The sequence below is a fragment of the Populus nigra genome, chromosome 1 (genome assembly GCF_951802175.1).
Source record: "Populus nigra chromosome 1, ddPopNigr1.1, whole genome shotgun sequence".
Lineage (NCBI taxonomy): Eukaryota > Viridiplantae > Streptophyta > Magnoliopsida > Malpighiales > Salicaceae > Populus > Populus nigra.
Genome location: NC_084852.1, coordinates 40,161,516 through 40,176,054, shown reverse-complemented (window position 1 = coordinate 40,176,054; position 14,539 = coordinate 40,161,516). Strand labels below are relative to the sequence as shown.

Sequence of the window (14,539 nt, the reverse complement as noted above, 5' to 3'; positions counted from 1 at the left end):
AGGAATTTGATTTAAATGGTGTTGATTTTAGTATTCTAATGATGTTGTTTAAGAATGATTTGGCTTTAGTAAGGTATAGTACTAAAAGTTTACTAGTTTCAGTGATATATTGAAAATATATAAAGTAATGCAAAATTGTATATGTTTAGTGTTTAGTGATGTTATTATGCTTAAATTGGTTTGAATGACAATGGTAATGTGTTTAAATTGATGGGAATTAATGTGGATTAATTGTGTTAATTTTTATGCTTTAGTTATGTTATGGAAATTGGACAAAATTACAATAGGATGTTTTTAATGATATTGTGGATGTTTGAGTTTGGTATGATGGTGGGATTACGTTGAAGCATGATCGAAATTCATGTGAAATAAAGTGTTTAGATATTGGATTATTTTGTAATGTGTGAAAAGGGAAGTATATGAATTGATAAAATTGTGTAAATGTAAATGTTTTAATGATGTTGTTCTGTTAAATTTTATTGGTATAATGGTGGAATGATATAACTCATTATAGTGATTCATGTTAAATAAAATGCCTGAAAATTTGGGTAATGGGTGGTAAAAATATAAGGATGGAAACAAATTAATCTTGATGGTGACTTATGTGAAATAAATTTTTGACTTTTGGTTATGGGGTTAAATGTGGGAAAGTGGGAATATGAAATTTTAGTGAAATTATGTAGATGTAAGTATTGTAATAGTGTTATGATGTTAAAAATTGAGTTGGGGATTTCAAATCAAGATAATGTTGTGTATATGTGGTATCCAAATTGGCATGTTAGTGAAATGTGAAATAAGAAAATATATATTGGATTAAATTGCGAGCATTAAAATGAATTACAGGAGAAAAAAAATGGATGAATAACATTAGATATTAAATGATTGAGTAAAGATAATAGATGATGTGAAAAATATTGTATGTTAACAGAGTTGAAAAGTTTGATACTCATTTGAGATGCATATTAGAATTCAGCTTGAAGTAGAATGATTGAGTAAAGATAATAGATGATTTGAAAAGTATTGTGTGTTAACAGAGTTGAAAAGTTTGACACTCATTTGAGATGCATATTAGAATTCCACAAGAGCATCAGGTAGGTGTCTGTTATGTCGCCTCTTTATTTACAACAATGTAAATAAAAAACTTCTATTTAAATATGAAATGATTCTTAAAAAGAAATATAAAAAATCATCATTAAAAAGAGAAATAAATCAATTCCATAAGTGAGGGTTAATAATTTGAGAAAATAATTAAGCCGATCGCATAAACAACAACTAAAGACTAGTGGAAATAATTAAATCAGCCATATAGACGAGGACTATTGATTTAAAAAGATAAAAGCCGGCTACATCAACAAAGACTTTTCTTAAGAAAGCTAAGTGGACTATATGAGCGAAGTTTACATTAAGAGTGGTTAAACTAGTCGCAAGAGTAATTGTTGGTAAATATAAATGAATTCAATTGCTTTGATGGGGACTAATTGTGTAAATTTAGTAAGTTTACCTATCAGAATTAGTCATGTAGAAATGAGTAAACCGTAATGGCAAGGTTGAAAATGAAAAAGGAATGGTTATATAAAAAGCTAAATATTGTATTTATGTGTGCATCTAAAATAGTATTATGATATGTAAGTGTAAATTATACTTCTCTATAACTAATTGTTTTTGTCTTCTATATATATATAAGGCTCATCTTATCTACCATCACAATAGTAGCATACTAGCTAGATCTTTTTAGTCTTGTTAGGTAGAAATTTATAAACTCTATATCATGACATGTAATTAATTAATGTTTGGGTTATGTTGAAATATCTTAATATTGTAATTAGTAAAATGTTGAATTGTTTAAGTATTTCAAATTTTTTATGTATGTATGTATGTTTATTTGCATTCCTCTTAAGAAGATATTATCATATATAATGGTTAAAAAATATGGTGGATGATAATAATTAAGGGTTATGTTTTGAGTGGTATGTTTGAGGCTACCTTTGATTATAAACTATATGAGCTATTGTGTTTGGGTCTTTATGGTTATTTGCAAGTATTTTTAAGCGAGATGAAATTTTGGATATAGTCCTCGTGCATGAAAAACTCTGTCGAAATTTTATTAAAATTAAATAATCTTCTACTTTAATAAAAAGAAAATCTCTTATAAGATGGATATGTATGAAATGAAAAAAAATATTACGTGTGATAAATATGGGGTATTACAGTACTAAGAAAGGTCCTTAAATAAAGAAAATTACCTTATTTACATGTGTATGATAACATAAAATAAATAAAGATGCATTAAAATTTACAGGTTGTTACAATTGGTAACAAAGCTTTTAGTTGTGGTTCAATAGATTTTATAAATTTGAAAGGTATTACTGATGAACAATATATTGTATAGGATGGTGTAATTAAGAGGAGAAACTTATACGCGATAATTGTAAAAAAGATTGTGTTAGATTGGTCAGGTTACCCTGGATAGTGTACTAATGACTTAATAAAATAATTGACAAAAGAATTAAAAGTTCTTGAAATTTTAAAATATTTAATTATCAGGTTAACAATTCAAGAATGATCAAAGATAAAATCATAAAAGAGGACATATAGACGGGGACTATTGATTTAAAAAGATAAAAGCCGTCCATATCAACAGAGATTGTTTTCTTAAGAAAGCTAAGTGGACTATATGAGCGAAGTTTACATTAAGAGTGGTTAAACTAGTCACAAGAGTAATTGTTGGTAAATATAAATGAATTCAATTGATTTGAGGGGGAAATAGGTGACAGATAATAGTCAAATGGTAAAGTATGTCAATCTTATTTATTACGTGAAGGTGATAAACTATGAGGAAGATGATATCTTGGGAAATATTAAGCAGGCTTTTAAGACAATATCATTATTATTTCGTTGCTTACATTTGAGAATTTAATCCCCATTTTCAATTGGGTTGGAATTTGGGTAGTTTTTATTTGTTTTGTTATTTGATGTGTAATTTTTTAATCAGATGCTGCCTTGGACAATATAAAGATTTCTAGTTTATTTGAGTGCTCATAGTTTGTTAAAGTTGTTTTGGATGAGCGATTGTAGTGCGAGGGGTTGATGGTATTGCATTGAAAGTGTTAATAGAATGCTTGAACTATAATAAAATAAATGAGTGGTCAGAAAGGTAAAATAAGAGCTGATTGAATAAATGATGTTTTAGCAACAAAAAAAGGGTATAATAAATGTGTAAATGAATGGATAATTATATTAATGAATGCATAATCGAAATAAAATATGAACGACGAATATTAAAAATAAAAAGATAATTATTGGTCAATTTTAAAACATGAGTTACAGATGTCAAGCTAGAGTACAAAGTACAATTGATTCAAAGCATGCATTAAGTGTATAAATGAGATTAATGAATTTAAAATTTTAATCAAAGCATGATCCACAGGTATTTAGTTGGATTCATGGATCCAAACTCATAATTGAACTAGAGCACAAACTATAAATAATAAATGGAATATATAATAAACTAAAAAGGAAGGTAATTTTTTGCAATTTTGATGAGATTTTTTCTCATACTAACATCCTTAAAGAACAAACATACCATATAAAAAGGTTGAGATGGTTTGAATTAAACTTTTTTATTCGAGGAAACTTCACTACCAGGGTATAAAAATCAATGATAACCTCGAATAAAGTGTTTCTCTTACCTATGTGCTTGAAGAACTTTAATGAATAAATATTATTGAAAAGTTAAAAAGGGTTTGTTGAAAAGAATAAAGCGTCTAAAGATAATTTGGTGGTTTCCACAAAATCAAAAGATGTCTTATGTAAGTACCTAAAACTATTTAAAGATCTGACTTGAAGTTAAAATATATTGGTTTACATGATCAATTAACCAAGAAAGAGGTGAAATAGATAAATTATTAGAGGAACTTGTTGGATAAAAAATACTTGCATAAAATGGGATTAATTTTTTTAAAACGCCTTATTTTTTGTATAACTTCGTGAAAATGAATATAATAAAATGAAATTGGATCTCGAAGCACACCACTATGTAGATTTTCATCAAGCTTTATACGAAACGTGGTAGATGAAGTAGACATTGTTAGAGTAATCGGGAATAACAATAGACAATCTTGAAGTTTATTAGACTAATTCAGGTCTATTATGTTACAAGCGGTGTGGTAGTCAATAGTGAAAAAGAGATGAACAGTCAGTGGAAAAGAAACGAGCAAGAGAAAGGGTTGAAGATGCAATCACTCACAAAAATTTTTTTTTTCTATATTTCTTCTCCTTTTGATCTTTTGTGCTAGAATAAGGGATTGAAAAATGTGGTCTTTGTATTTTAAAAAAAATAAAATTGATGAGTGCATGAGCAGCAGGGGGGGGAGAGAGAGAGAGAGTTGATTTTAGGTTTTCAAGAAAGAGAGGCTCACATTTTTTCCCTTGATTTTTTAATTTTCCATGCACACTCTCTTCTTTTCTTTATATCATACTCACTCTATCATAGTTTTTTTTAGCCCAATGGAAGCTAGGGTTTTTCCATGGTGACCCTTATTTTCTTGTAAGATTCCTCTATTATTAATAAGGCAAGATTTTTTTCATTTTCCTTCCAATTGTTTTGCCCCTGAATAACTTGATTTTATTTTGGTCCCTCATTTTCTTACTTCGTACTTTTAGCCCAATTGTGCATTTTACTATATATTTTGATTTCTTAATTTTCTTATATTTCTTATATTTTGTTTTTTTCTAACAAAAATTTTAAAATCAATTCAATAAGAAAAGTAATTAAGAAATACAAATGGACGTGAATTGTCGAAAATTTATTCTTTGAGTTTAAATTTTTTGAAAAGACATCAATGGGAGAAAAATAATTGAAAATTACAAAAAAGCATGTGATGGGCAAAATGCATCTAAAACACATTTTTTTGAATTTTTTGTTTTTCTTATTCATGGAAGATATTTTGAAAACGAAGGTCATAATTTGGGTTATGAAAAACACATTAAAATTACTTAATTACTCTTAAAAGTAAAAAAATAAACTTGCGTTAAAGGGTTTGTTTTAATCTTTTTAATTTTTTAAGCATAGTGAAATCCCATAATTACCTTTCAAATCAAATTTCTTTAACTTGTGTCTAAGGTTTTTTCATCTTTATTATGTTTTTTTTTTGTTATAACCAAGTTTACTTAGGGGCTATTTGGTAATTTAACAAATATAAATATTATTAAAACAAATGAGTAGCTGGTGAATGCACTACATGCGTGGGTAATGGCCTTGCATTTTAGGCAACACATGGGGTATCGCCCGAAAACTAAATGTTATTTTTCAAGGCATTGTTCAAATAATCTTTATGCCCCCTCCATTCTTACGTGGTGTGTGTAGTCAATGAACCTTCAATTCGACAAGGATGATCTTTTTTTTTCTCTCCCCATTAATTTTTAAGCCTAACCCTTTAAATTTTCAAAGCAACTATTGAAGTTGTTTTTCTTTAGATTTGGTCTTTACTCTTTTGATTAATAATTATTTTATATGAAATAATTTATATAATTAATTATTTTTAATTACATCATTCTTTAATTTTTTCTTGTGTCAGATTCAGTCTCTATTTTTTTTATTGCTATTTGTTTTATTTTATGTAATTTCTACGATTGACTTTTTTTCATAATTTCATCCTCTTTTTTATTATTTGTTTTCTTATCAGATTTAATCCCTATTTTTTTATTGATATTTTTTCTAGCTTCATGCTTGTACATTAAATTAGTTGAAAATTGATCTTCTTGATTGAGCCAATGTCTAAGATTTCATGGGTTGTGAGTTTGAAATATTAACCCAAGTTTAGGAGATTTCTTGGGTTTGTCCTTTTTTTTCAAGCTCATATTTTTTGTTTTTTTAGTTTCATCATTCAACATTTATTTAATTAAAGATTGGGCTCTATTGTTTTTTTTCCTTTTCTTTTGAATTTTTCATTGATTTTAAAAATAATATGAGTTACCCCACCCTTTAACATTAAGTTATTTGATAATTTAACTTTATTCAATTTTCTTTTGACGGGGTTATCTCAGTGTCACAACAAGATCATAAATTTTGCATGCTAACCCAAGCGGGCTTGGGTCGAGTTTTCTCTCTTTTTTTTTTTTTACTTTTTTGGATTATATTTGTTTCTTCAATTTAATCCTTCAATATTTTTTTTTGCTAGAAATTGAGCTTTGAATGTTTGTTTTTTTCATTTTGTTTTCTAAAAAGTTATCGTGTTCACATTTATTTTTTTGCTTCGTTATCAGGTAAAATCATTCAATATTTTTTTTTAAAAAATAATTTTATCCTTTAAAATTTGTTTGATTGAGAATTGGTTTTAATATCTTTTTTTTTTTCACTTTCCTTCCTATGGGATTATCTCAATTTTATGCCTTTCATTACGAGGTTAACGAGTTAATCCGGTTTGACTTAAGTTTTTTTTCATTGCTTTTTTTTTAAAATTGATATTTTCCCTTCAATTTGACACTTTAACATTGAATTGTTTGATAATTGAGATTTATAGTTTTATTCAATTTGTATTTGATGGGGTTACCCTAGTATTACGATCAAGTTGCATATTTGACGTGCTAATTTGGATAGGCCTAAATTGCTTCTTTTGACTTTCTTTTCATTGCTTTTTTTTCAATTTATTTACTGTTGTTGTATTTTTTTTATTCATGTTGTATTTTCTTTGGTCATTCTTTATTTTTGTTTCATTTTTTTTTGGTTGGTCAGTTTTTTTTTTAATATCTCTAATTAATCATATCATACCAGAAAAATACAAAATGACAAGGGTTCTTTATGTGATTTGTATATATTAAAAAAATATTAGTCTTTAATATTTAGGATATATAAAAAAAATATGAAACTTGAAGGAAAATAATTAAGCTAAAAAGATTAATTTCGCATTGGTTTCAACTAACTATCTCCGTCTGTTGCACTATATAATAAAATATTAAAAATATTTTCTTTCACAATAACATAAAGAAAACTCACACTAAATTATTTATAATAATAGTCTTAAAATTGTTTTTCAGCAAACTATGCGTGTTTAATATTGTAGTAGGTTTCATAATTGCACTTTAAAAATTATAGATTTAAAAAATATATTTTTAGTTATAATTTTAAAAAAATAGGTTTAAAAAAATATATATTTGATTAAAACTATTATAAAATAAATTTTTACATGCAAAATAAATAAAATATTATGAATAAAAAGCAAGTTATTTTAATTTTTACAAAATCAAAGTTTAAAATACAAATATATGTGAGACTAGATGCAAAATACATAAACTATCATAATATCAATTTGTCAAATAAAATAAAACATTCAAAGAAGAAAAAAATAGCAATATTCATATCAAATTAGAGATCTAGAGCATTACAAAAATGTAAACACAATGTAACATATTATAATTCTATTTGAATATTTTATTTTTTAACCAGTGAAAATACTAGTTTGCCTGCGGTGCACAACATGTGACAAAGTTTCTTTAAACGCTAAAAAATATTTAGGTCTAATAATTTTTTTTTCAATTAAGATAAATCTTTTTATTAATATATCTTTTATTGATCTTAATGAATTCAATGTTTTTAACTAAAATTACTATTTCTGTTAAAAGAATTTTATAATTATTAAAATAATTTTAAATAAATATCAAAATAATATATTCATATTTTACGTGTGATTGAAATATAAAAATACAATAAATATGATAAAATCATATTAGAAATTGATTTTAAAATTTTAAAAATAAAAAAAATTAAAATGAATTTTCATGAATAATTTATTATTAGTATTAATATTTTTCTATCAAATACATAATAATAAAAAATATTAAACATCAAATATAAATTTATAATAGGATTTAAGCATCTTGTTAAAGCTAAAAAGTAGATGAATTTTGTAAGTTTTTTTCCAGTGAAAAAAAAAAGGGACTTGGCATATCACATGACCCACAATAGGAGGCTAGACTTGCTTAGCTTATTATTATTATTATTATTATTATTATTATTATTATTATTATTATTATTATTATTATTATTTTGCTATCAAACTTGTTTTCAGCCTTTTATTTTTATAAAGAAAAAAATAACATTTTATTTATTGACTGTGATCTCATGTTTTTTTTATTCTTTTCATGTTGACAATTGAGTTAAAACACTAAATTATTGTAAATCAACTTTTGCACTATTAAAAAAAAAACGTTTTTTGGGGCTTAGTATAATAAATATTAAATCATAACAACAATTTAGGGTATCTGACCGGTGAACTCCTAAACTAATTGAGGCTCCCAGTCCAGCTCAAAACTCAAAATTCGATTTGACCAAAATTATCCTATATGCTTCATTGATGATTGTGAATAACACAAATAGGAAAGGGCTAAAACGCAGCGTTTAGGGAGAGAGGGAAGGTAGTGTTGTTGGAGATGGTGCCGTTTCGTGGAGACATCAGTGCCCTGCAAGGTTGTTAATTCCGTTTCGGTAGGTGTTTCGTTTTTTTAATTGGAACGGAATGTTTCAGTTTCGGAGTGTTTCGGCGTGCCGTTTCGGGGTTGTACTGTTCATATATATATATATATATATATATATATATATATATATATATATTCAACAAACATAATTCAAATTCAAGATAAATTAATTATAAATTATGCAATACAAACACAATGCCAAACAAATATAATTTCAAAATTTAAAATATTTCTAAATAGTCAAGATTAAATAGATCTTTAACTTAAAGTAATTCAACTTAAACAAAATATCAAAATATTATGAAAGTAAAATGTTTTAACACAAATATTTTAAATATAAAGTTAGGTCAATGTTATTAAGGCTAATGAAATCTAAAGCATCCCTTGTTTTGCTCAAATTCCTACAAAATATAAACATGAAAAAAACAACATGAATATAAACCATATATATTAGTGATAAATCTAATTTTAAAAAATTAATATCATTATTAATGAAAATAGTAATAATAATTTTCAATGTTATTATTAATATCATTGTTATAGAAAATAGTAATAAAAAGAGCTTTTTATAATTGGGTGGTTTAATTAATTAAATTGAATAAGGTTCAATTTGATTCAATAGCTTTTCAAGAGCGGAACGGAACATGTGGAATGGAACAGGAACGTTTCGGGCGGAATTTAGCCGAAAAATCCGGAACGGACCGAGATTTAAAATGAGATGAAATTTGTTCCGTTTTGTTTCGTTTTTTGAATTGATATGGAATGTTTCGGCCATTCTGGGCGGAACGGAACGGAATTGACAACCTTGGTGCCCTGAATCTCACTTCCACGAGGTAGGTTTTTGTAGATGCCACACGAACATTTTAATGTTCTCTCTCTCTCCAACATCGCATAAGGAATCCGGACGCTCTGCCTTTTGAAAGCTTCACCTTTGTTTTTTCTCTCTATCGGTAAGCTGCAATCATTCCTGCGTGAAGATTATTCTTAAATTACTTGATTTCTTTGCTCTATAACTGTTACTTCCTCGTATAGATTTGGTTGCCTTGTGCTCTTCCTGTTTTAAGGCAAAAGGGCTAATGCTTTAGAATGCCCTCATTTCGTTTGATTAAATGCCTATATGAAACGTGCTTAAGCTGCATTTTGTCAATGATCTGTTGTCAAATTTGTAAGCTTTGTGTTTACTCCTAGTTTCCACCTACCACCCGTTTGTTGGATTTTAATTTCTCATCAATTTTCGAATTTAAAGCTTCCAGTTATGCAATCATATTTCTCTAGAGACAACCGAAACTGTAATGTTAAGATCTCGTGTGGTTTGAAAATCGACATGCTTGATCTATAAGGATTACCGCCTGTAATTTCCTCACTCTGAGCTAACAGTAATCTTAAATTTGGGCACAATTTATTTCCCTAGAAGCACTCTGTTTTCTGCACTGGGTTGTGTTTTTAAGGAAAGATATTGGGTAATGGCCAGGACATATCAAGGAAACAATGAATCTATTGTTCCCACCCGTGTACGTTGACATCATATGTGGAAGTCCTCCACGAGAATCGTTGTCTTTGAAATCTTGAAATTCTGTGAGCGGTTTCTTGGCTCACAGAGAAAACATGGAGAGCTAGAATAATGCAAGTGGTTCAGCTCGAGTAACAAATGAACTGAAACTGACTCTGTTAATTCAATTGTAATATAAGATATTGCACGGTGAGTGTCACGGGGTAATTTTTTGCTATGCGAATAAACCCGTGCGGCAACCTAGTGCCTCACTAAACTCAGCCTTCCCTCACCAATCCCACTCGTGTTTGCCTAGTAACTAAGCAAACGAAATACACAAGTAAGAATAAGAATCAAAGTGCACAGCAAACTTTACAGGAACTTTTCCCAACCTTTATTGATCTCGTACACAGATCAAAGATTGCATGTTACACCAAGCTACCTCTAACTAGTGCTCTACATGTTCTTGCATGCCCCTACATGCTGAACATTCCCCACGCATGCTGCTGCATGCCCATACATGCCACCCCCTCAACCAAGAGCTACAATAAGTATTTATAGACAAGCATTTACAAGGCACACCCCCCATTCCTACTTTTAAGGAAGTAGCGGGACACTATCTCACCCATGTTCATCCATGAACATAGTGGCCCCATTATCTACCAAATAGTGGGTAGTTTTCCCCCATGATCTCCCATGATCTTAGTGGGTTGAGAGCAACCCCTAGTCAGCCCCCACGTTTTCAGCCCCCATGATCCCATGATCTTGGATATCCATAACTGCCACTAACCCACATTTTGCATGTCCACCTGGCAGCCCCAACTGCTAGCTCTTGTTGCGTCATCTGTTGAGTCACTCACATGCCTTGGACAGTCCTTCGTCCAAGTTTCAGATCGTGCCAAGTTGAACCAATGACTTGCACAAGCCGTTGCGCGCTGCTGAATTCGCATCTACGTTCAGGCTGTCAATGTCTTCGCTGCCAAATTCCTCGACAGCCCTTGTTCTCGTCAGCCTAAGTCCCTGACGAGTTTTCCTGCCTGGCTTGGACATTCCATCGTCAAGCCTATGTTCGTCAACAATCTGCGCTGCTGATTTTCCTTTGACGAACCTACAACCGCATAAATTTGCGTTGCCGATTTCTCCCATTGTTGGCATGGCTGCCAGCATCCTTAGGCACTGTTTTGGACAACCTGCCGAAGTGTGCATCTCGTGCATGTTTAACACTGTTACAGTGAGTCTCTTTAATAAATGGCTTTTATCACTAATAAAAGGGTTACCATGTGTGACATGCTTGACATCTTAAGTTTGTCGCTAACATCTTCGGTTTGGTTTATGAGCAACCACCACCACTTTCTTGCATGACTAGAAGTGCTTTATCACTACTGGCAAGTTCTATAACTTGCAAGTTACATGGATGAATTTATGAGATTTTTACTCCTTTCATTGTTACTTGTCCTTTTACTTAGACCATTTGGAATCTAAGTGAACAAAATTGTGAATCAATTGCTGATCTCGTGGAACTAAAGTGGATCTTTCTCCTCTATGGTTTTCTAAATAATCTACTTTGCCCAGATATAAAAAAGTGAGTTTTGTTCTTTTAAATCATCATTTAGACTTGCCATTTGTATAACTATCATGCATTTATAGGAGGAACCACAGTGGCGATTTGATGAACGGTGCTTCTAGTAGCTTACGAACAGCTTTCTCCTATTGTGTACAGCAAGTGCGAAATTATGATTACCATCACTATCTCTGCCTCCTTGAACTTCCTCCTAACATCCGGAAGGCTGCATTCGCACTCCGTGCCTTCAATGTTGAAACTGCCAGAGCTATGGATGTTGCTTCAGATCCCAGGATTGGTCTTATGCGCCTTCTGTGGTGGCAAGAAGCTATAGATAAGATCTACGCTAACAAAGTAATTGAGCACCCAGCAGCCCAGGCTCTCTCATCAGTGATATCTGAGAATAGAATTAGCAGGGGCTGGCTGAAACGGCCTGTTGAAGCTCGGATTAACGATGCTAGGAGAGAGGTTACTGACATCCCAGAAACAATAGAAGAGTTGGAAAAATATGCCGAGGACACTGTATCAACCCTTTTGTATATGACTCTTCAAGCTGGTGGTATCAGGTCCACTGCAGCTGATCATGCAGCATCACATGCTGGTAAGGCAAGTGGCCTTCTTTTGCTGCTTAGGTCACTTCCATATCATGCTAGTCGCAACCGACACTTTTGTTACATACCAACTGAAGTGGCAGCCAAACACGGGTTGCTGGTTAAGGAGGGAGGTCGATTTGAAATCCGCTTGGATTCACGCGAGAGTTTATGTAATGCTGTATTTGATATGGCATCAGTAGCCAATGTTCATTTGCAGAAGGCTCGTTCATTAGCTGGAACAGTCCCCACTGAGGCTCGTTCAATGCTTCTGCCAGCTGTGTCTGCCCAAGTTTTCTTGGACACCCTGAGTCGGGTACATTTTGATGTGTTTGATCCAAGGTTAGCACGTGGAGTTCTGGGTATTTCTCCTTTATCATACCAGTTGAAACTAAAATGGTCTTCGTGGAGGGGCAAATACTGAAAAAAATTCATCGTTTTCATTCTTTGAATCAAAATTTTGAACTGGGTGAACGAACTACAAGGGCAATTGAGAGAGTTTTGTTACATTTCTGGTTCCTTTACAATAAGGATATCGTCTTCCATAATAAATATGCTAATAAATCGTGGAATCTTTCTCCAATGATAGCATGGCATGCTATTGAAACTGTGTGAAGTGGTACTTGAAGTTTCGTGATCTACTTGGCATGGTATGCTGCGATTTTCAGATTGGGAGTAATATCTTGTTGACTAGATGCACTAGAGACACTTGTGGCATGACATTCCGAAGAAGGTTATTTTTTTTTTCCTCCGGCAACTTTTTATCTATTTCGTTACCAAATGTTGTAATTTGTGATCCTATAGACTGTAATGTATTGATTTTATGTTCCAGCGTTTAATTACGTTAATGGAAGGCCTTACTTCCTTAACGAGATAAATTGGGATCAGGCTCTCCTACGATGCATGTTGAGGCTTGTATGCTTTTCTAATAATTAACTCTTCTATGGTAATACATGATTGGTTCTCCATATTATTTTAATTAAGGAAAATATTTATTTGCAGGAAAATATTTTTTTTAACAAGTAATTTATGTGAAAAATAAATTTTTAGAAAGTGAATTCTTAAAAATTAGATTATTTTTTGATATTTAGTAGTGTTATAAAAAATAAATTAGAAAATATTTTCTAGTATTTAGATATATTATAGAAAATAAATTGAAAAATAACTCATTAATATATTTTTTTAACATGTATAGAATATTATATGTAACTATTTAACAATTTACAATAAGAGAATGATATATAAAAACTGTAATGGCTAAATATTTTTTTTTTATCATATTATATATTTTTATATAGCTAATTTTATAAAATATAATTATACATGTAATATAAATATTTTAAATAGATAACATTACTAAATATTTTTTAAGTAAAATCTATTAATATTTTTTTTTATTTATAAAATCTCAAAATATTTTTTTTCATGATTGAAAAAACCAAATTAGTAAATGGTAGTAAGAAATAGATATTTGGGTTTTTTTTTTTGTATGAAGAGTATGTATTAAGGATAAATTGATACATAAGTATCTTGATGAGTTTTTTTGAATAAATGTTTTTTTCAAGATGGTTTAGGCAATTATCCCAGCCCAATATATTTAATAATAATAATAATAATAATATATTATAATATTATATATATTAAAAAAACAAAAAATTACAAGGGTCATTTCAAAATATTTTTGATTTTCTCACGTGTTTTTCTATCAATTTTGCATAGTATTGGATTGTATTTATACACTGTAAGATACAGATCCAGTATTAAAATACTTGGTTTTCTCTGGAATATATTTTGTTTTTTTTAATTCAAAGAAAAATCTCAAAACTTTTAAATTAATTTTTCCTTTTAAAAAAGGTTTTCCAAGCATATTTTTATATAAAAAAAACAAAAAGAATTGCATCTTTCATGTTTTTTTTAAGCAAAAAAAAAAAAAATATATATATATATAATAATCAGTTTATGATTATCCATTAGACTTTGACCAAAATATCAAAAACTCTTAACCAATCATTTTGTTTATTTTATATTAGGGTTTAGATATAGACTTTAATATTTGGGGGTGTAAAACTACACAATAGAGTACACCATCAGGTATTAAAGATAAATGCAAAATAAATGCGATACTAAAATTTAAACTTTAGTATGGTTAGGACTTTACCCAATAAGGTAGAGACTTTCTCATAAAAGAAGATCTGTCTTAGATCTTTGAAAAAGACTAACGAATAGAAACTTGATCTAGAAAAACATTCAAACAACAATGCAGCCTATCTCTGGTACGGTGCATTAGGGGTGACGCGTTTTTTCCTTGCATAACCAGTCCTTTACCCAAACTCTTGCAGACCATAGATTTTCTAATAACCATAATATTAGGTGGCGATGCCTAAACCATAATTATAATTTTATGATTAAACCCAAAACTCTTTCATT

At 29.7% G+C, this 14,539-nt stretch overlaps 1 protein-coding gene across 3 annotated transcripts; it reads left to right on the top strand.

Moving 5' to 3' along the window:
- The first annotated feature begins 9,282 nt into the window (after positions 1–9,282).
- LOC133689767 (uncharacterized) lies at positions 9,283–13,080 on the top strand. Of its 3 annotated transcripts, none has more exons than XM_062109810.1 (2): positions 9,283–9,422; positions 11,682–13,080. In XM_062109810.1, the coding sequence occupies exon 2, from the start codon at positions 11,793–11,795 to the stop codon at positions 12,534–12,536; it is 744 nt and encodes a 247-aa protein (XP_061965794.1). In that variant the 5' UTR covers positions 9,283–9,422; positions 11,682–11,792; the 3' UTR covers positions 12,537–13,080. The 3 variants fall into 3 exon arrangements, with proteins under 3 accessions (XP_061965794.1, XP_061965776.1, XP_061965785.1); XM_062109792.1 differs by having other exon boundaries at positions 11,609–13,080; XM_062109801.1 differs by having other exon boundaries at positions 9,289–9,422; positions 11,621–13,080.
- Positions 13,081–14,539: the final 1,459 nt, after the last annotated feature.

Bases quoted from the DNA above. Each gene is read 5' to 3' on its own strand.
- LOC133689767 (XM_062109792.1), top strand. From the start codon at position 11,631: ATGAACGGTGCTTCTAGTAGCTTACGAACAGCTTTCTCCTATTGTGTA.